At 41.3% G+C, this 21,897-nt stretch overlaps 1 protein-coding gene across 33 annotated transcripts in view; it reads right to left on the reverse strand.

Annotated features, from left to right (window-relative positions):
• Positions 1-21,897, reverse strand: part of Osbpl8 (oxysterol binding protein like 8) — a 209,546-nt gene that overhangs the window by 127,607 nt on the left and 60,042 nt on the right. For 30 of the 33 annotated variants that reach the window (XM_052164854.1, XM_052164845.1, XM_052164844.1 and 27 more), the window contains exons 3-4: positions 20,893-20,929; positions 11,608-11,745 (exon numbers count right to left, since the gene is read on the reverse strand). The exons of 1 other annotated variant lie outside the window; for it this stretch is intronic. In XM_052164854.1, the coding sequence (XP_052020814.1) occupies positions 11,608-11,745; positions 20,893-20,929 (175 nt within the window). The remainder of the gene's footprint in view (positions 1-11,607; positions 11,746-20,892; positions 20,930-21,897) is intronic. 2 more of the 33 variants (XM_052164856.1, XM_052164855.1) reach the window with 2 other exon arrangements.

Raw genomic sequence — 21,897 nt, forward strand, 5'->3', positions numbered from 1 at the left:
GGAAGAAGAGAAGGAGGAGGGGAAAAGAGGGGGAAGAATCAGGTATGGGAGGAGATGGAGGAAATATAGAGAGGGCCAGGAACCGAACAGAGGTGTGCAGCGATGGGGGTGGGGAACTGGGAGTAGCAACCAGAAAGTCCCAGATGCCAGGAAAGCAAGAGCCTCCCAGGACCTCACGGGATGACAGTAGCTGAAATACCCACAAAAGCAAGGGAGACCATATCCAGAGATTAGGTTATCCCCCTAGGTGAGGGATGGGGCCACCCACCCATCTCCAAAATTTTAACCCAGAATTGCTCCTGCCTAGAGGAAATACAGAGACAGTGGGACAGAGACTGAAGGAAAGGCCATCCAGAGACTGCTCCACCTGGGGACCCATCCCACATGCAGACACCAAACCCAGACACTATTGCTAATGCCAAGAAGTGCTTGCTGACAGGAGCCTGATACAGCTGTCTCATGAGAGACTCTGCCAGAGCCTGGCCAACACAGATGCAGATACTTGTAGCCAACCATCAGACTGAGCACAGGAACCCCAATTAGGGGAAAGTCCGAAGGAGTTGAAGAAGCCTTATCTGGCATCAGTGGGAGGGGAGGCCCTTGGTCCTATGAAGGCTTGATGCCCCAGAGTAGAGGAACGCTAGGGCGGTGAGGGAGGAGTGGGTAGGTTGGTGGGGAGCACCCTCATAGAAGCAAGGGAAGGGGAATGGCTAGGGGGGTTGCAGAGGGGAAACCAGGAAAGGAGATAACATTTAAAATGTAAATAAAGAAAATATCCAATTAAAAACAGAAAACAGCCAAAAAGATAGAGAAGATCTCTTCTTTTTAGAAAAGCATCACTGATAAATGTTAAAACAATATCAAAAGTAAAGGCAACATTGTTCAACTAGCTCAGCTTCATGTCAACTTACTAAAAGCTAGAGAGAGTCATCAGAGAGGAGAGAGCCTCGGTTAAGAAAGTGCACCCTTAAGATCTGCCTGGAAGGCATTTCTTATTTAGTGAACAATGGGACTGAGCACAGGAACCCCAATTAGGGGCCCAGCCCACCGTGGGTGATGCCATCTCTGGGCTGGTAGTCCTGAGTTCTCTAAGAAAGAGATCCGAGCACGCCTCGGGGAGCAAGCCACTCCTCCATGGCCTCTGCATCAGCTCCTACCTCCAGGTTCCTGCTCTTCCAAAGTTCTTGCTCTCTTTGCTTTTGATGATGAACTTTATAAGTAACTGTGAGCAAAATACACCCTTTCCTCCCCAAGTTGCTCTGGTCATCATAGCAATAGTAACCCTAACTAATTCAAGTTGGTAGAGGAGTGGGGTATTGCTGTGACAGACCTAACCATTTGTTTTGGAGAGGATTGTGGAAAGACTACAGAATTTTGGGCTAGAAAAGCCATTGAGCATTGTGAACTCTGTCAGCGGTTCTATAGGAGCCTGCAAGAGAAGAATGTTAAGAGCCGTGAAAATGAAGAAGGAGGCCTGGTTTGGGAAGTTTCAGAGACAGGCAAAAATTCTACTGGGCCTTCTGTATGAGGAATCTGTGGTGTCTGGTCATCTGAGGCTGAAGAATCAGCTGTGATTAACAAGATAGCAGAACCACTAAAGTGAAACCTTTTCTTTGCTGGGATACTCAATGCTAGTTAGCTGAAGCTGAGAAATTAATGATGCTTAGAAAGAAACCAGCATCGCTGAGGTGAAATCTTCTGGAAAGCATTTCCCGAGAGTCAGCACAAAAGCTGCGTTCCAGGCTTGGCCAAAGTTGTACCTTGTGCTGGCAGCGGAACTGAGTCATCACTGGCAGCTCTAAGAGTCATCCAGGTGGTGCTGGTTCTGAAGGTGTGAAGGGGTCATGGGGAGAAGCTGACGCTTGGCACTGTGTGGCAGGGCTGGAGTCCCTGAAGAGGGCCCATTTGCAGCAAGGAACCCCAGCAGTTTTGGAGATGCCAGTACTACAGGAAGACCATAGAGAAGAGCAGCAGCAGTGGAGCAGAGCGGCCATCACAGAAGTCCTGTGTGTGCTGCAGTGGAGGGCAGAGCTGGAGATGTGACCCAAGCACTGCGAGGAGCGCAGAAATCCATGAGTGAATCCCAGACAACTGGACGATGAGTTAATTACACTGTTGAGTTTGATTTTGCTCTGTTCAGATTGTGATTGTGCTCTGATTCTTCCCTCTTGAAGAAAACATCTTATGTAATTTTGATTTATATAGGAACCCACAGTTGAAAGATTTTGATCTTCTTAAAGATATTCTGGATTTTTAAAAGACACTGGATATTTAAAGGAGCTGAACTGAATTATTATGTCATATACTGTGATATTACTATTAACCCATCCCATCGTGGGGATAAATAAAAAAGGAAAGGTTATAATTGCAAGTGATGTGTTTGTGTGCCAAACAGACAATGGAGCAGTTGTCCTGGCTAGTTTTATAGTTTTATGTCAATTTGATAAAAGCTAGATTCATCAAAGAGGAGGGAGCCTCAGTTGAGAACGTGCCCTGTAAGATAGCGCTGTAAAGCATTTTCTTAATTAGTGACCAATGGGGGAGGGCCCAGTCCACTGTGGGTGGTATCCCCCGTGGGCTCTACTAGAAAGCAGGCTTGAGCACACCATGGAAGCAAGCCAGGAAGCAGCACTGCTCCAATGGTCTCTGCATCAGCCCCTGACTCCAGGTTTCCGATCTGCCCGGGTTCTTACCCTCACTGCTTTTGATGATTAACTCTTATATGGAACTGTGACTGAAATAAACTCTTCACTCCCCAATCTGCTTTTGGTCAGGGTGTTTTCATCTTAGCAACAGAAACCCTAACTAAGAAAGCCATCTTTTGGCAAAAAAGATTTACAAGGGGGCTGGAGAAATGGCTCAGAGGTTAAGAGCACAGTCTCACAGAATCTGAGTTTAGCTACCAGCACCTATACCAGGCAGCTCATAAATGACTATAGCTCCCACTCCAGAGGATGCAGACACCCACTTCTGGCTTCTGCAGGTACCTACATTCACACACACATATCCACATATAGCCACACACACAAATAAATAAGATCATTCATAAAAATTTTTTTTTAATGTTTGTTGATATAGTTTGGTAAAAGGCTGACAGAGAACAAGGCATTTGCAGGGTGCCAAACAGCACTTCCTTTTTAGTCAGTTAAAGAAGAAGAGCTGCAACTTCAATAAAGATCAAACCAGTGCAACTTGAATCTGTAACGCATCTGCATGTCCCCACTAGTAGGACAACCAAAAATTAAGTGACGCCTCACATGTGATGGAACATGTTGTAAAACACCTTCTGCATAAAAAGCTATTATTCAAAAATGAGCAAACTTAATAGAATCGAATCTTGGTATTCTCCCATTTATAGGAACTCTAGAAGGAAAAGAAACAAAGTGAAGAATAACTGCAGCAGTCAAAGTGCTGCATCGTTTAGGACTCGGCCAGGTTACTGAAAAGTCAAAGGCACATTCCACAAAAACAAACAAGGGTATCAGGAGTGATACGTAACAACCTAACAACGAATCTGTTTCAATTTCCACAATCCTACTAAATAAAGACTTGGGACTGGGATGTGGCCAGGTGATAGAGGCCTTCCTAGCATGCTGTTCTGGGTTCAATCCCCAATACCACATAACCTGGGCATGGGGGTACCCACATGTAATCCTGGCACTCATGGGGTGGAAGTGGAAGGATCATTCAAGACCATGGTCCCCAACTGCATAGTTTAAAGGCAGCCTGCATCATATGGGAAGCTGCCTCCAAAACAAGAAGGCTGGGGAGAAGAGGGGTTGAACAAGCCTCCTCTCAAAAGATAAGTCATATCATTAAAACACTAAAACCTGACACGGCCAGTATAATTATGAGAGTTAGAGGTCTAACTATAACTTTTTAAAGTACAAGATTACTAACAATCCCCCTTCTCTTTCCCACGGGTATTATATTCAAGACCTCAGTGGATTCCTACAGCCACTAACAGTGCTAAGACTTACGCAGACTATACTATATCATGTGTGGTTTATAAGTGGGTAACAGAAAAGACCAACGACACCCAAAACAGTAATTACAACAATATACTGTAATATAACCCCTCCATACCACAGGGTGGGTGTTTCATCCAGCAGAATGCCCTCGAGAAAGGATGGTTCACACTCCTTGAAGGACAGAGTAGGATCATGACAAGATTTCATTGCAATACTCAGAACTGAGTGCAACTTAAACCTGAGGAGTTGCTTTTCTGGAATTTCCCATTTAACAATTTCAAACTATCATTTAGAAGAATAACTGAGCCGGGCAGTGGTGTCGCATGCCTGTAATCCCAGCACTCTGGGAGGCAGAGGCAGGAGGATTTCTGAGTTCGAGGCCAGCCTGGTCTACAGAATGAGTTCCAGGACAACCAGGGCTATACAGAGAAACCCTGTCTCCAAAAAACCAAAAAACCAAAAAACCAAAAAAAAAAAAAAAAAAAAAAAACCAAAAAAAAAAAAAAAAAAGAATAACTGAAACCACCCAAAATGAAAACCACAACAAATTCAAGTTCTTAAATCTTAAAAGCAAAATCTCTTTCTCTGCAGCTGTGGAGTGTGGCCAAGGAACTGAGAGTATGCAATAGAACTCGAGCTGAATACCAGAATGCTCATAAAGTAGAAAGTGCAATCCGCAGGCTTGTGGGAGTCTCTAGCACCCTTTTATGGGGTCTGAAAGGCCAACGCCAGTCCCATAATACCACAGATATTAGTCACTGAATTCTTTGCTGCCATGTACTTTGGAAAAAGAGCTGAGTTTCATTTACAAATGTCATCAAAGAAACAGTGAAAAAAAAAACAAACCTTAATCTTGAATCTTTCTTTACAGATTTAAATACTCTGTGAAATAAAATGAGAAATGTATTAAACACTATTGTGTAGTACATTTTTAATACAAATTCAAGGCAAACCAATGAGTAGGAAGTACACAAATGGATTTTCCAATTGCATTTGTAGCCAATGTTTAAGAGTACTATCCATCAAGTTTTGTCAGACTACACAGAATGCCTGACTTAGTATGTGAGTATATTTGTGTGTCCAGATTTTATTTATATACTTCAAACCATTACTGCAAACTGACTATATAGGAGCGGAAACAAAAATAGTCTTTTTATTAAGATAAGCATTTAAGTCTTGAAAAAAAATACCAAAACTACAGTAAGGGAAAGTACATCTTTTGTAATAAAAATATTATTCATGATCCAGCAATTCCAAATACTCAAATGTGGAAATCAGTAAACAAGCAATACTTGAAAACTAAATCCTGGCCACAGCGTGCCATCTCCAAGTGGCACAGGAAGCCACATATCCACCCAGCAGCCAGCGTGGAGGAGGCAGCCAGCCCAGGTGAGCCCTGCCCTGCAGCTCGGGGATCCTGTCCGGGAGGCCCCTGGCAGGAGCCTTCCTGTTTCTGCCTCCAGCTTGGGAACATCCACAGGAAGCCAGCTATATACCCAGCAGCACAGAGGAGACAGCCAGCACAGCCTGCACCCAGAGTTGATCCAGGCCACAGAGCTACAAACCCAAATACAACTACAAGAGAGTGACTCTCGGCCGCCATATTTGTTCCTGTGACAGATTGGTAGGCAGGGATCAAGAAACAAAAGGATCACTTGGGACACACCCCGCCAGGACTCCACCTGCACCCAGGAGTTCCGCAGTGCCACAGCCAGCCAGCAAGGCACCTACCCTGCTGGGGGTCATCTGCCCTGCAGGGAGGCAGTTGGAGGAAGTCCTGCGCTTAGAGGTGAGACATCACCATCTTTGCTCCTCTGACTGTGTGGAGGGTCAGACTAGTAGACAGGGATCTCCAGAATAGAAGATCGCATGGGACGCCCCCCACCAGGACTTCACCTGCACCCAGGAGCTCAGCAGCAACATAGCCAGCCAGCTGGGCACCTACCCTGCTGGGAGTCATCTGCCCTGCAGGGGTGGGTAGAGGGAGTCCCATGCTTGGAGGTGAGGTCCCATCATCTGTGCTCCTGTGACTGTGTAGAGGGGTACAACAGTAGGCAGGGATCACCAGAGTAGAGGATCCCTTGAGACACACCCCACCAGGACTCCACCTACACCCGGGAACTCAGCAGCACTACAGCAATCTGTGCCAGGGGAAAGAATGTCACCCAGAGTTGCTGAGATAGGACTGCAGGCACACAGGAGGGGCAAGCACCAACCAGTGACAGCAGGACCAACTAACACCAGAGATAACCAGACAGCAAAAGGCAAATGTAGGAACGTTGCTAACAGAAATCAAGGCAATATGGCACCATCCTAACCAAATTCTCCCACAACAGCAAGTCCTGGATAACCCAACACACCAGGAAAGCAAGATTTGGATTTAAAATCACGGGTCATGATGCTGATGGAGGGCTTCAAGAAGGACATAGATAACTCCCTTAAAGAAATACAGGAGAACACAAGTAAGTAAAAAGGGAGAAACCCTTGAAGAACTAAGGGAAAACACAACAAAACAGGTGAAGGAAATTGAACAAAGCCATCCAGGATGTAAAGAAGAAGGTAGAAGCAATAGTAAAATCACAAAGGGAAACAACTTGGGACATAGAAAACCTAGGAAAGAAATCAGGAGTCATGGATCCAAGCATCAACAACAGAATACAGGAGATAAAACAGAGAATCTCAGAAGCAGAAAATACCATAGAAAGCATTGATACAATAGTCAAAGACAATGAAAAATGCAAAAAGCTCCTGACCCAAAGCATCCAGGCAATCCAGGACAAAATGAGAAGACTAAACCTAAGGATTATAGATATAGAAGAGAGTGAAAATTTCCAACTTAAAGGGCCAGTAAATATCTCCAACAAAATTATAGAAGAAAACTTCCCTAACCTAAAGAAAGAGATGCCCATGAACATACAAGAAGCCTACAGAATTCCAAATAGATTTGACCAGAAAAGAAATTCCTCCTGTCACACAATAATTAAAACACCAAATGTATTAAACAAAGGAAGAACATTAAAAGCAGTAAGGGGAAAAGGTCAAGTAACATATAAAAGAAGACCTATCAGAATTACACCTGACTTCTCACCAGAGACTATGAAAGCCAGAAGAGCCTGGGCAGATCTCATACAGACCCTAAGGGAACACAAATGCCAAGCCAGACTGTTACATCCAGCAAATCTCTCACTTACCATAGATGGAGAAACCAAGGTATTTCATGCCAAAAACAAATTTACACAGTATCTTTCCACAAATCTAGCCCTTCAAAGGATAATGAATGGAAAACACCAACAAAAGGAGGGAAACTACACACTAGAAAAAGCAAATTAATCTTCTTTCAACAAACCCAAAAGAAGATAACCACACAAACATAAAAATTACATCAAAAATAGCAGGAAGATATCTCTTAACATCAATGGACTCAATTCCCCAATAAAAAGACATAGACTAACAGACTGGACACGTAAACAAGACCCAAGATTTTGCTGCATACAGGAAACACATCTCAGTGTCAAAGACAAATGCTACCTCAGAGTAAAAGGCTGGAAAACTGTTTTCCAAGCAAATGGTCCCAGGAAACAAACCAAAAATCTTCAAAAAAGACACAGGACACTTTATACTCATCAAAGGAAAAATCAACCAGGAAGAACTCTCAATTCTGAACGTCTATGCCCCAAATACAAGGGCATCCTCATTCATAAAGGAAACTTTACTAAAGCTTAAAGCACACATCCCACCCCACACAATAACTGTGGGTAACTTCAATACTCCACTCTCCTCAGTATACAGATCAGGGAAACACAAACTAAACAGAGACACAGTGAAACTAACAGAAGTTTTGGACCAAATGGATTTATTAGATATCTATCGGACATTTCATCCTAAATCAAAAGAATATACCTTCTCAGCACCTCATGGTACCTTCTCCAAAACTGACCATATAATTGGTCACAAAACAAACCTCAACAGATATAAGATCGAACTAATCCCATGCCTCCTATAGCAGATGGCTTTGGAGTAAGGGTCTTCAATAGCAACAAAAACAACAGAAAGCCCACAAACACACGAAAGGTGAACAATGCTCTACTCAATGATACCTTCCTTGATCAAGGAAGAAATACGGAAAGAAATAAAAACCTTTTTAGAAGTTAATGAAAATGAAGGCACAACATACCCAAATTTATGGTACACAATGAAAGCAGTGCTAAGAGGTAAACTCATAGCTCTGAGTGCCTCCAAAAAGAAACTGGAGAGAGCATACACTAATAGCTTAACAGCACAGCTGAAAGCTTTAGAAGAGAAAGAAGCTAATACACCGAAGAGGAGTAGAAGACAGTAAATCATCAAACTCAGGGCTGAAATCAATCAAGTAGAAACAAAGAGAACCATACAAAGAAGCAACAACACCAAGAGCTGGTTCTTTGAGAAAATCAACAAGATAGATAAACCTTTAGCCAGACTGACCAAAGGCCACAGAGAAAGTATCCAAATTAACAAAATTAGAAATGAAGAGGGAGAAATAACAACAGAAACTGAGGAAAATTCAAAAAATTATCAGATCCTACTACAAAAGCCTATACTCAAATCAACACAACTGGAAAATCTGGATGAAATGGAAATTTCCTAGACAGATACCCAACTACCAAAGTTTAATCAGGATCAGATAGATCATCTAAATGGTCCCATAACCCCTAAAGAACTAGAAGTGAACATTGACAGTCTCCCAACCAACAAAAAAAAAAAAAAAAAAAAAAAAAAGAGCACAGAACCAGATGGTTTTAGTGCAGAATTCTATCAGACCTTCAAAGAAGACCTAACATCAATACTCTTCAAAGTATTCCACAAAATAGAAACAGAAGGAACACTACCCAACTCGTTCTATGAAGCCACAATTTCGCTGATACCAAGACCACACAAAGATCCAACAAAGAAAGGGAACTTTAGATCAATTTCCCTTACAAATATCGATGCAAAAATACTCAATAAAATTCTTGCCAACCGAATCCAAGAATACATCAATATAATCATTCACCATGGTCAAGTAGGCTTCATCCCAGGGATGCAGGGATGGTTCAGCATATGGAATTCCATCAATGCAATCCACTACATAAACAAACTCAAAGGAAAAAAAAAAAACACCACATGGTCATTTCATTAGATGCTGAAAAAGCATTTGACAAAATTCAGCATCCTTTCATGTTAAAGGTCTTGGAAAGAACAGGAATTCAAGGCCCATACCTAAACATAATAAAAGCTATATACAGCAAACCAGTAGCCAACACCAAACTAAATGGAGAGAAACTTGAAGCAATCCCACTAAAATCAGGGACTAGTCAAGGCTGCCCTCTCTCTCCATATTTATTCAATATAGTACTTGAAGTTCTAGCTAGAGCAATTAAACAAAAGGAGGTCAAAGGGATACAAATTGGAAAGGAAGAAGTCAAATTATCACTATTTGCAGATAACATGATAATATACTTAAGCGACCCAAAAACTCCACCAGAGAATACCTGCATGGTATTGGTACAGTGACAGGCAGGTAGATCAGTGGAATAGAATTGAAGACCCAGAAATGAACCCACACACCTATGGTCACTTGATCTTTGACAAAGGAGCTATAACCACCCAATGGAAAAAAGATAGCCTTTTCAATAAATGGTGCTGGTTCAACTGGAGGTCAGCATGCAGAAGAATGCAAATCAATCCATTCTTATTTCCTTGTACTAAGCTCAACTCCAAGTGGATCAAGGACATCCACATAGAATCAGAACCACACTGAAACTAATAGAAAAGAAACTGGGGAAGACCCTTGAGGACATGGGTTATATCCAAGATATACAAAGAACTCAAGAAGGCAGACTCCAGAGAGCCAAATAACCTTATTTAAAAATGGGGTACAGAGCTGAACAAAGAATTTTCACCTGAGGAATATCGAATGGCGGAGAAGCAACTAAAGAAATGTTCAACATCCTTAGTCATCAGGGAAATGCAAATCAAAATACCCTGAGATTTCACCTCACACCAGTCAGAATGGCTAAGATCAAAAACTCAGGAGAAAACAGTTGCTGATGAGGATGTGGAGAAAGAGGAACACTCCTCCACTGCTGGAGGGGTTGCAAGTTGGTACAACCACTCTGGAAATCAGTCTAGCGGTTCCTCAGAAAACTGGGCTTGATACTACTAGAGGACCCTGGTATACCACTCCTGGGCATATATCCAGAGGATTTCCCAGCATGTAATAAGGATACATGCTCCACTATGTTCATAGCAGCCCTATTTTAATAGCCAGAAGTTGGAAAGAACCCAGATGTCCCTCAAAGGAGGAATGGATACAGAAAATGTGGTGTATTTGCACAATGGAATGCTACTCAGCAATTAAAAACAACGAATTCATGAAATTCTTAGCTAAATGGATGGAAATGGAGAATATCATCCTAAGTGAGGTAACCCAATCACAAAAGAATACTCATGGTATGCACTCACTGATAAGTGGGTATTAGCCTAGAAGCTTGGAATACCCAAGACATCATGCACATATCAAATGAGGCCCAAGAAGAAGGAAGGAGAGGCCCCTGGTCCTGGAAGGGCTCAGTGCAGCAGTGTAGGGGAATACCAGGACAGGGAAGTGGGAAGAGGTGGATTGGGGAACAATGGGAGGGAAGAGGGCTTATGGGACTTTCAGGGAGGGGAGATCCAGGAAAAGGAAAATCATTTGAAATATAAGTAAAGAATATATCGAATAAAAAAAATGAGACACAACAAAAGAAAACTACATTCTATCACTCGTAGCAGCAAGAGAACTGGAAGATACTGTATTAGATAAACCAGGCAGGCCCAGAAATCAGCCACCAGAGGTATAGGAGTTATGAGAGCTAAGAGTCAGCAGCACAGAAACTACAAGAACTGGTCTTACAGAAGTGGGTGTAAAATAGTGGTTACAAATAACTGGACATGGAGAAGGACTGGGCTGTGGGGAAGGGGTAAGAGAAAGAATGGTTAACATTAGGTACAAGTGTATAAAATGACTTCTCCTGGTTTCGAAGACAGGTTATCACCATGTAGCCCAGTTCACATTCCTCTTACTTCTGCACTCTGACTGCTGAAATGATAAGAGTGTACTCCTGGGCCCAGCTACAGAAATAACTTTAAATGTTCTATGTATGACACGGCAGAAGAACCATGAAGGACCATAATTAATCATGAATCTCAAAATAGCTAGTAGTGAGGATTTTGAAATTTTCAAATACAAAAGCATAGGAAATGATCTTTAAAATTTTTCATTTTTATCACATATTTATTACTTTAACTCAATTAATATTAAAAATTTTCCAATTCCATAAAGTTATTTTACATTGCAATTAATTTACATTGCAAATGAAATTTAGATGAAGACAACCTTTTTGAAAGTTTCAGTATTTTTTATTGTATGTGTAAGGGGGCAAGAATACCAAAATGTGGTCCCTTCTTCTTCCCTGGCTAAGAAAAGGCCTCACCAGGAAGGAAAGTATATTCGTTCTAAGCCCACTGCAAACGATCCAAACAAAATAAACAGGGACAAAAATTGTATAAAGCCAGGTAGAAATGCACTGTGGCACACCAAATGCCAGTCTTTGCCGCCGGAGAGGAGAGCTCTTACCCTGGCTGTGGAGGCTGGCAGGGCTGAGGGAAGGCTGCTGCAGATCCCTAGTTGGGGTGGGGTAAGCGTCTTTGCCCTGGCGCTGACTCATCTTCCCTGGCGTCAAATGCTGAGGTTCGTCACTGTTCGCTACAACAGCTCAAAGAAAGAAAAGAAAAAGAAATTACTATTGAAGTAATAGGTTTTATGGCATAATTGATAACTTGGAATAAACCTAACGTGCCTTTTTGATTATATTAATCTTACCCCTTAATCACTTGAATGATCATTTTGTTTTTATGTTCATTTACTATAAATCCAAGAGGAATGGACAGGTAAACTGAGTTAAATATACCTATTGCAGACACTGTACCTATCCAACTGCTAAGAACCTCTATGGAAACTATCTTTCACGGGGTTTATATTAACTCTTTAATATCTGCCAATACAACAAATCATTTCAGAGAAGAAATAAAATGATCAAAAAGTGTAAGGAAGGGTGTACAGCTTTATTAATGATCAGAAAATACAAATTAGTACCATGAGAAAAAATACTTTACATTCTAATTTTTGAATGGCAGTAGGTAAGATTTTAGTTTCAAAGTCAGGGAAACTGAGGCTTCTCCACAACTTCAGAGCAAACAACACAGGCAACCCAGTCACAGTAGCTTTCTAAGTCTGTCTTCAAAAGGCTTACTGGCAGCGGCTGGAGTTACCAGCAGTTAGGAGCTCTTGTTGCCCTTGGTTTAGTTCCTAGTTCCCTGTTCCCACAAATTCCAGTTCTAGGAGATACAGTGCTCTCTTTAGATCTCTGAAGGTACCAAGGCAGGCAGGCATTGCACAGGCATATCTGCAGACAAACCACTGCTACAGAAACGTCTTCTTTAAAAAAAAAAAAAAAAAAAACAAAACCGCAATGTTTAAAAAAACAAAAAGAAAACCAAAACCAAGCTTGCCATCCCAACTTTCAGTTTGTTGTGGACTTGGCATTTCTCACCTGCATGCTGGCCGAGCCTCCAATGAACAGGAGGAACCCAGGAAGATTCAAGGAGAAACGGAGAATGAAAGCCGTGAGAGCATGGGGTGAGGCGAGCCCATGCCCCAGAACAGACACACATTTTCATGTTGCTGTGCCTGAGTTTAGTTTCACTGTAAAAACGCATGACTCGGTCTTTTACTTGTCTGGTCAATTTAACTAGCATATCTCACTGATATTTTTATCATTTTATCATTTCTTTTTAAACATGAGTACACTGTAGCTGTCTTCAGACACACCAGAAGATGGCATAGGATCCTATTACAGGTGGTTGTGAGGCACCATGTGCTTGTGGGGAATTGAACTCAGGACCTCTGGAAGAACAGTTAGTGTTCTTAACCCCTGAGCCATCTCTCCAGCCCCATTTTATCTTTAAAATATCAAATTGTTTCATATATTTCCTATTACCCTAAGGTTTTCAAAATTATATTTTAGCTCCTTATACTTCAAAACCAAAATGCAAAACACTCTCATTTTATCATCCAACAAAAACCAAAAGCCTATGAACAGGCAGCTCCTAAATATACTTCTCCAGTTACAGTATCTCCCTGACTAACTCTCCGGTCTCAGCTGCCAGCCCCCAGACAGCTCAGGTGTACTTAGGACTGCCAGCGCCACTGCTCTTCCTCTGCAGGCAAACGGAGATGGTCTGTGGCTGTCCCCCCTCTCACACTTCCATCCAGGTATCCATGCGACCTTTAGACTCTCCTTCAAACTTTTGTCTGTAGTAGCATCTCATCTGAATGCTATGGCTTCTCCCCACTTGCACAGCTCCTACCAGCCACTGGGTCAGAGGTTCATCAGATAACCATGTGCCCTTCACTGTGTGGAGTTCATTTTCACACAAAGGCCTAAAGTCATTATCATTTTAGCTGGAAACTCAAATGTACAGCAATGGAAGTATTCTTAATAGCTTTCCATTTTATACAGTGCCTGCTGCCTGTAACCTCAGCTATTGGGAAGGCTGAGGAAGGAACCTGCAAGTTCTATGCTGGCCCAGGCTACAAAGTGCTGAAGGTCAAGGCCTGTCTTAGCAACTTAGTGAAACTGCCCCAGTCAGTCAGTCCATTAGTCAGTCAGTCCATCAGTCAGTCACTACAGCTTGGATGTATCGACAGTGCTAGCCTAGAGCAGGGCCCTGGGTTTAATCCTTAGGAAAAGGAAGAAAGGAAGAAGGAGGAAAGGAAAGACAGAGATGGGGGGAGCCCCCCCAAAGGCAAGCTTTTTTATCCTACAATAAAGGCCACCTTTGGGGTCCCCACAAATGCTATCTTAGAATTCTCTGAGCCTGTTTTATTTCTTTTTAAAGATCTCTCTCTCTTTTAATGTGTGTCATATCTGCATGTGATGCCACATTTATGTGGAGACCAGAAGACAGTGTAAGACCCCTCTAGAGCTAGAGTTACAGGTTGTTGTGAGGCAGCCAGTGTGGATACTGGGAACAGATCTCAAATCCTCTGGAAGAACAGCCAGCTCTGTTAACTGCTGAGCCATCTTCCGGCCCTTGGGGCCTGGTTTTTGCTCCTATCTGGAATACCCTGGGCCCAGATTTTTACTTACTCTTTCCTCTTGCTTGCTGTCTGTATTCGAATGCTGCCTGTTCTGGAAAAGTTCTTTGGTTTCTTTATGGTGCTTTCTCATAAACAGACTCTTGGTTTTACCTCAGCACAGTTCATCAACCTCCGTGTGTTAGTGGCCCCCATCCCAAGATATTGTCTGTCACCATGGGCTTTCACTATCTGAAATGTGTAACAATCCCTCTCCTCCACTACACTCAAATATCATGAGTGCAAGGCTTTTGTCTGCTGCATTTCCCTGTAACTACTTAATTCTGATTGGTGCTTCCTGACATATTGAAGGCATTGCTTCCTGTGACACTAAGGTATGTGATAAAATTTTACTTAAAAGAGTCAGTCAATCTAGATTTATAGTTTTATTAAAGTTTTCTATCATGAAGTATACATTTTGGCTCTTCCAGCTAATAAATGTGACTTGTTTGATAGATAAAAAATAAATAAAAAGCCCTATTTCTGAGACTTGTAATTAATAGTAATACACAGAAAACTAAATCAACCACAGACCCTTCATAAGTGTAGTGCAGATACACAATGGAAAAGAGGAGAGACACCTGGTCACCTGATTAAACCCTAGCAGACAAACAAAGTCCATCCCCTTCTTATAACACACAAGTCATCTGAAATAAGGAAACAAATGAAAATACAAAACTTAAAACTTTTAAAATATAAGCAAATCTCTCTGTAGACTTGGAGCAGGCAATGATCCCTACATAAAGATGCAATGGCACTAACGAAAAGGGAACCTACACACAAGACCAATACCACATTCAAATTATGAGTTTGGTCATTAGATGATCAATCACACAATGAAGCTGAAAAAACACTCAATAGAAGAATATATTCACAGCCATAGACTTTTAAAAGTCTGTGTCTAAAGTGTTTTAAACCTATAGTTTCTATACATACATTTAAAAAGGCCAACAGCAACTAGGAGGAGGAACTGAGCAGTACCACAATAGAAAATGCAAATATCCAATTAGTACATGGAAATATTCTTTCTGCTTAGTAATCAGAGAGACAGAAATCAGGTTCACAGTAGGATATTTTATAGTCACCAGAATTGAAAAAAATTAATAAGCATGAGAATATCAAATAAGGAAGATTGGGTCATCAAAATCTCTTCAGGCACTGTTGTATATAAATTGATACTAGTACTTTGGGAAACAATTTTGGGCTACCACTTACTTGATAAATGTATCACAATCTTGCTCTTATTCCTAGAAAAACTCTTATGTGCATACTAAGAATAAAAATAAAAACTTTCACATATACTTATGATGGTCTGAATATGCTCAACCCAGGAAGTGGCACTATTAGAAGGTGTGGCCCCATTGGGGTAGGTGTGGCCTTGCTGGAGTAGGTGTGTCAGTATGGGTGTGGGCTATAAGACCCTCATCTTAGCTGCCTGGAAATCAGTATTCTGCTATCAGCCTTCACATGAAGAAGTAGAATGCTCAGCTCCTCCTGCACCATGTCTGCCTGGATGCTGCCATATTCTCACCTTGATGATAATAGTTTGAACCTGTAAGCCAGCCCCAACTAAATGTTGTCTTTATAAGAGTTGCCTTGATTATGGTGTCACAGCAAAACCCTAAGACAGAGTTGGTACCAGGGACTGGGATATTTCTGTGACAAGTCTGACCATGCTTTTATTAGGAAGAATGTGGATTTGGTGACTTTGGGATTTGGAAAGCCATGGAATGCTTTAAGTGGGGCTTAATGGGCCAACCTAGTAGGAATATGGAAGACAGTGGTGCCGAGGGTGATTTGAACTGTGTAGGCCTGCTGGCCCAAGAGGTTTCAGTGGAGAACTTTAATAAGAATGTGGATGCTTTTTGCCATTGTCTGAAGAGACTGCCTGAGGCTAAGGTAAAGAGATTTATATTAATTGTATTGAAAAAAGAAGTCTCGGAAAAGCCCAACAGAGACTTTGCTCTCTGGTTTAGTTTGATGAAGAACATTTTGAATAGATGTAGCAAGCTGAGAAAGAAAATATACAATATAAAGTTTGAGTATTAAAGGAACATCAGAAAGTGAAATGGAGCTGAATCATGTGTTCAAGGATATTAAAGTGAAGTAAGGAAGTAGTGACCTTGGGGAAAGATTCTACCCAGCTAAATTTAGGTCCAAGCATGGTAGTACAACCCTTTAATCCCAGAGATAGCCAAGGTTGTACCTCGTGCTGCAGTTGTACTTAGTAATGTGTAAGAGTCACCCAGGCGGCACTGGTTTTGAGGGCATGAAGGGGACATGAAGAGCTGAGGCTCGGCACTGTGAGAGACTAAGGAAGGCCATTGGTGAAGGTGCAGCCTCAGCTGCAGTTGACAGTCCAGGACTGATGGGGTCATGCAAAGGTGAGACTTGGTACCATGAAGAGAGCCTATGAGAGGCTACCGGTGAAGCCTAGTTGCAGTGGAAGACCCCAGTGTATTGGAGATGCCAGTACTGTAGGATGATCACCAAAAACAACAATGGCAGTGGAGAGGATCAACCTGAGCTTAGAATGCTACAGAGGGCAGAGCTGTAATAGTGATGCCAGCCTTTTGGAAGAGCCCAGAAGATCATGTGTAGATCCCAGACATTGAAACAAGAAGCTGTAACATTGAAGTACCCTAACCCTAACCCTCACCCTCAGCCCAAGATGTTCGAGATGCCAGAGCCGTGGATATCTGCTGAGGAAAGCTACTAACAGGGAGTGGAACCAACCCAGGAGAAAGTTTGTTACAGTCAACAAAGATGAAAAAGGAGTGGAGATCTGAAGACTGCTTTGATATCAGACATGGAGATGCAGAGTTTGCCCAGCTGGTTCCTGTCTTGCTTTGGGGATTACAATTAAGTGATTGGATGAATCTCAGAAGAGACTTTGAACTTTAACACTGTTGAGACTGCTGTAGACAATAGGGACTTCTGAAGCTGGACTAAATTATTTGCATTGTGCACTGTTTATGTCTGGCCCCACAGACTCACACGTTTGGACAAGCCTAAGGGGCCAGGGAGTAGAATGTGATGGTTTGAATATGCTTGGCTCAGGGAGTGGCACTATTAGAAGGTGTGGCCCTGTTGGAATAGATGTGTCCTTATTGGAGTAGGTGTATCACTGTGGGTGTGAGCTATAATACCCTCATCCTAACTGCATGGAAGTCAGTATTCTGCTAGCAGCCTTCAGATAAAGAAGTAGAACTCTCAGCTCCTCCTGCACCATGCCTGCCTGGATGCTGCCATATTCTCACCCTGATGATAATGGACTGAACCTCTGAACCTGTAAGTCAGCCCCAATTAGTTGCTGTGCTTATAAGAGTTGCCTCAGTCATGGTATCTGTTCATAGCAGTAAAACCCTAACTAAGGCAATGCTTTTCAGAAATCAAATGAAACAAAACAAAAACAAACTCAAACAGCTCAAATACTCACCAATTAAAAAATAAAACAGAGGGGCTGGGATGAGAAGTACTGGAGAGACACTCAGTAGTTATGAGCACTAGCTCTCTTCAAAGGCCCCGACTTTAGATTCTCTATGCCCACATGACAACTACACTCATCTGTAACTCCGGTTCCAAGGGCTCCAACACCCTCATCTGACCACCACTGACATTAAGTACAAAGCACAAATACTCATAAAAACAGCAACAATAATAAATCTAAAATTAAACAAAATTAAATGTGTTATTCAAGTGTGGTATACACCATTAATCCCAATACTTAGAGGGCAAAGGCAAGGAAATCTCTGTTAGTTCAAGAGCAGGCTATGCCTCATAGCAGGTTCTATCCAAGTCAGTTCTACACAGCGAGAATCTGTCTCATAAAAATAAGATAATAACATGGGTTAATAAATGGTGGCACAAGTGTAAGCTACAATAATGTGTATGGTATGTATTTCTGGATCAAACAGCATGGACAAGTCACAGAAATATAACATCAACTACAAAAATCAAGTTCCCAGCATATTACATACACCCTGGTACAGGCCTTTAAAACTGGGTATTGACAAGGCACTTTCTTAGCATGAGAGGGGTGCCCTGAATTTAATCTTTATTATCAGAAAAAACAATATGTAAGAAATAAAAAGCAAGCAAACCTCAGTAGTAAAGGCACTTGCCACCCAATGTGATGAAGAAAGCTCAGGACCCACATAGTGGAACAAGAGAACTGAGATCCACAAATCGTCCTCGGACCTCCAAAAGCATACTGTGACCACCTGGGTGCTAACACACACACACACACACACACACACACACACACACACACACACTACATATGTAATTTAAAAAATTTAAAATTTGAAAACAAATCCTTATCCTTTTTTAAGCAAAAAATCAAAAGATAAAAGATAAAAAATACAACATAGTCATCATGTCTGGGGACTGCCACAAGGTAGAGAAAGGGAGCAGATTACATCACGGTTCAGCATTTAGTTAGTAACACGCAGGTATGTGTTTTAACTCCACTACATACACGGGGAAACAGTTCACCTCTTTCTAACCCAGTGTTTATGTGCTTCTTGGAGGCGTGGTCTCTGAAACAGAACCCAAAGTTGAGATTACAGGCCTGTGCCTTCATGCCGCGCTCTCAAGTAACCTCTTTTTCAGCGTTCATTACAGTAAGATGGGGAGCCCATCTTTTTGTGGTTTTTGTCTCAACTAGTTCACAAACATTTCTCTTCATAACACAAATCATTAGTGCCCTATAGGAAGTATATAGCAGTGGAATATCTCAACAGAAGCTTAAAGAGTACGATGACTTTGCTTTTGTGTGTGTCCACTGGCACAACTGATAACTATCTGCTAAATAACTGAAAAACCATTTGGCAAAGGAATCACTGTTGCAGCATAGCTTCTTAACAAGTGATTCACCTGCCAATGGTGACACTACAGTGCCCCCTGCTGGCTCCACTTACAGTGCCTGTAGCTGCTTAGCAGCTCCTGCTACTTATAGCAAGGACACTGGCATAACTACTATAGTTACTGTGCCAGGGACTCTACCACCCGCCCTAAATTCTCAGCAACTCATCAAACTTTGAAGAATTTTGCAAATTCTGGCATTTGCCCCCCTGCTGCATGGGAGCTGAAATAAGATACCTAAGTAATCTGCATGCCAACCTGACTGACCTGAAGATTTGAACCTTTCTTTAATAAAATTGAGGTAGTAGTAAGATTAGTGATATCTGTAGAGAGTTTTAAGATTTAAAAATATTCTTGGAATAATAAAAATGTATAAAAAGAGATTTATGGTCTTCTACTTTTGTTTTCCACCACCTGGTAATATTGCATGTAATATGTAACATATTGTAAGTAAGAACTACTGTGAGTTAAAATAGTGTATTACTTTAAATTAGCTTTCTATAAAAAATTAAATATGCTTTCTAATGTATTTGAGAGAAAAAAACTAACATAGACCAAAGATTATACACACACACTACCTTTAGTATATTACCTTTAGTGTGTGTGTGTGTGTGTGTGTGTGTGTGTGTGTATTACCTTTTACTAAAACATGTTAATTATGGAAAATTATGGTTTCATTACATGATTATGTAACCATATTCATGCCATCATTTGCCCTCCCCTTAGAACAACAAAAATCTCATTATGAAGAACTTTTGACATTATCTTGATCATTCCCTTTCTTTGAACCCCTCAAAAACTGTGGCCCAGAACACAGAGTCGGCTTACCACAGTGAGGTGACTTCTATATATAAACACAAACCTCAAAATCAGTTTCCTATGTATCATTCATTAAAAATCAAATCTCTGTTCAATTTATGATGGAATAAAATTTTAATTACTTTGTTAGACCCAAATCCAGCCAGCAATGCTCTGTTCTCACTGTTTAGTATTAGTAATAGTCGTGCTTATGGCCTGTACTTCCTGGATAGCTAAGCTTCAGGCTTAATCTAGAGGATCAGGATTTTAAGAACTGATCTAGGAAGTTCTTTTCAGTTCAGTGTTGCTGATTCCTAATATGCCAACTCTTCCCGTCACTGTCCAAATGAACTAAAACAATCTGAAGTGACATGCTTTATTTGTTGTGCTTATTCAAAAGCCACCACAACAATGTCCATCCCTATCCAGAAAACAACAAAATCACAAAATCTATTAAAGTAAATTGAATATAATTTCATCTTAAAGGGTTTCTAGACCTCTAAAATAAAACATGCTTTCATAAAAAGCTCCAAAATACAGACAAAAATGACAATCCAATTATTCTATTAAAATTCCATAAATGAAAACACTTTCTCAATTTCATGAAGCAGTAAATAAGTCACGTATACAATCTCTTTATGCCTGTGATTATACAAGGGACTTGTAAGAAGCAAGTCTTTCTAAATAATGAATTAGCTTCTAACTTAGTGGTTTCTCAGCCTCTTAATGCTTCCAAAATACAGTTTCTCATGTTGTAGTGACACCAGCCATAAAATTATTCTCATTGCTACTTCAAGACTGTAATCTTGCTACTGTCGTGAATCTTAATGTAAATCTCTTGTTTTCCAATGCATGAAGGGGTTGTCTGACCCCACAGGTTGAACGCCACTGCTCTGAGTGACTGTGAGTCCAGTCTCTGTGGCTCTCACACAGACAATAGCAGAAGATGAACAGTGGCCATTGAGATTTCTACAATTAAAAAGGAAATATTATTTTTCATTTGTAACACCAAATACTATTGTGTCCTCAAAACATGACATACCAACTTTAGCTACTTACTTGATGGCCCAAGGACATCTTTGCTATCACCAAGAAGCTTTTAATGCAGAGGAATTGAGCAGCGAACACACACAATCCAAACCAGGGAGAAGCAAACGCCGGACGGAAGCAGCAGTAAGACAAAGGACAAGAGAAACAGCGTTAGTCTGAGTAGGAAGCACATGCACATTAGTTTCAATCGTCATAATTTATAAGACATTTCCTTCTATATACCACCCCCCCCCAATACCCACCAAAACCTTGGCTTAGGTGATAGCAATATTTGTTTAAACTTGGGGAAGTGAAGCTACGAAGAGAAAGTGGAATCACCGAAGTACAATGCTTTACAATTACTCAAACCAAAAGTTCCTTCTGTTTACAGTTTAAGACAGGGCTAAGCAGCAGTAAAGACCATTTAGAAATATATCTAAGCTCACTGAGGGTTACTTACCCTTTTAAATTTAAAGCTTTAAAAGTACCTTCCACTCAATCACTACTAAGATTACGCACACCATCCAAGCACTCTACAGAAAGTCAGTCTTAGAATATTATAAGACAAGCAAGATGGAGGGTCTACAAAGACATCAATAAAACAGATCATTTTTTAAACCAAATGGCAAAAATAAAAATAGTTGTTGTCAAATAAATAATCCAAGGATAAGTTTTAAGTCAGACATAATTTTCTTAGGACTGACTACAGACAAGCATAATTCACAGCTCCTAATCCTTTAGAAAGTCCCAGGACACCTTCCCTGCTGCCCACGCCCAACACGACGTCACTTAGTACCCTAGCCTGACTTCAGACCCACAGTCGTCGTCCTTCAGCCTCCTAGGTTCTACCACACCCAGCAGAAGACTCAGTTCTTTAATGAAGAACTTAAAACTGACAATAGAAAAGAAGCTGCAGACCTCTATCTGGAAACTCTTAACCGGAAAGTGTAACTCGGGCTCCCTTAGTTGGTACACAGTTCTCAGGAAACCTGCACTGCATGAACCAAACCTAAAACCTTCCCGCTGATTAGATTG

Source organism: Apodemus sylvaticus, chromosome 20 (assembly GCF_947179515.1).
Source record: "Apodemus sylvaticus chromosome 20, mApoSyl1.1, whole genome shotgun sequence".
NCBI classification, from domain to species: Eukaryota; Metazoa; Chordata; class Mammalia; order Rodentia; family Muridae; genus Apodemus; species Apodemus sylvaticus.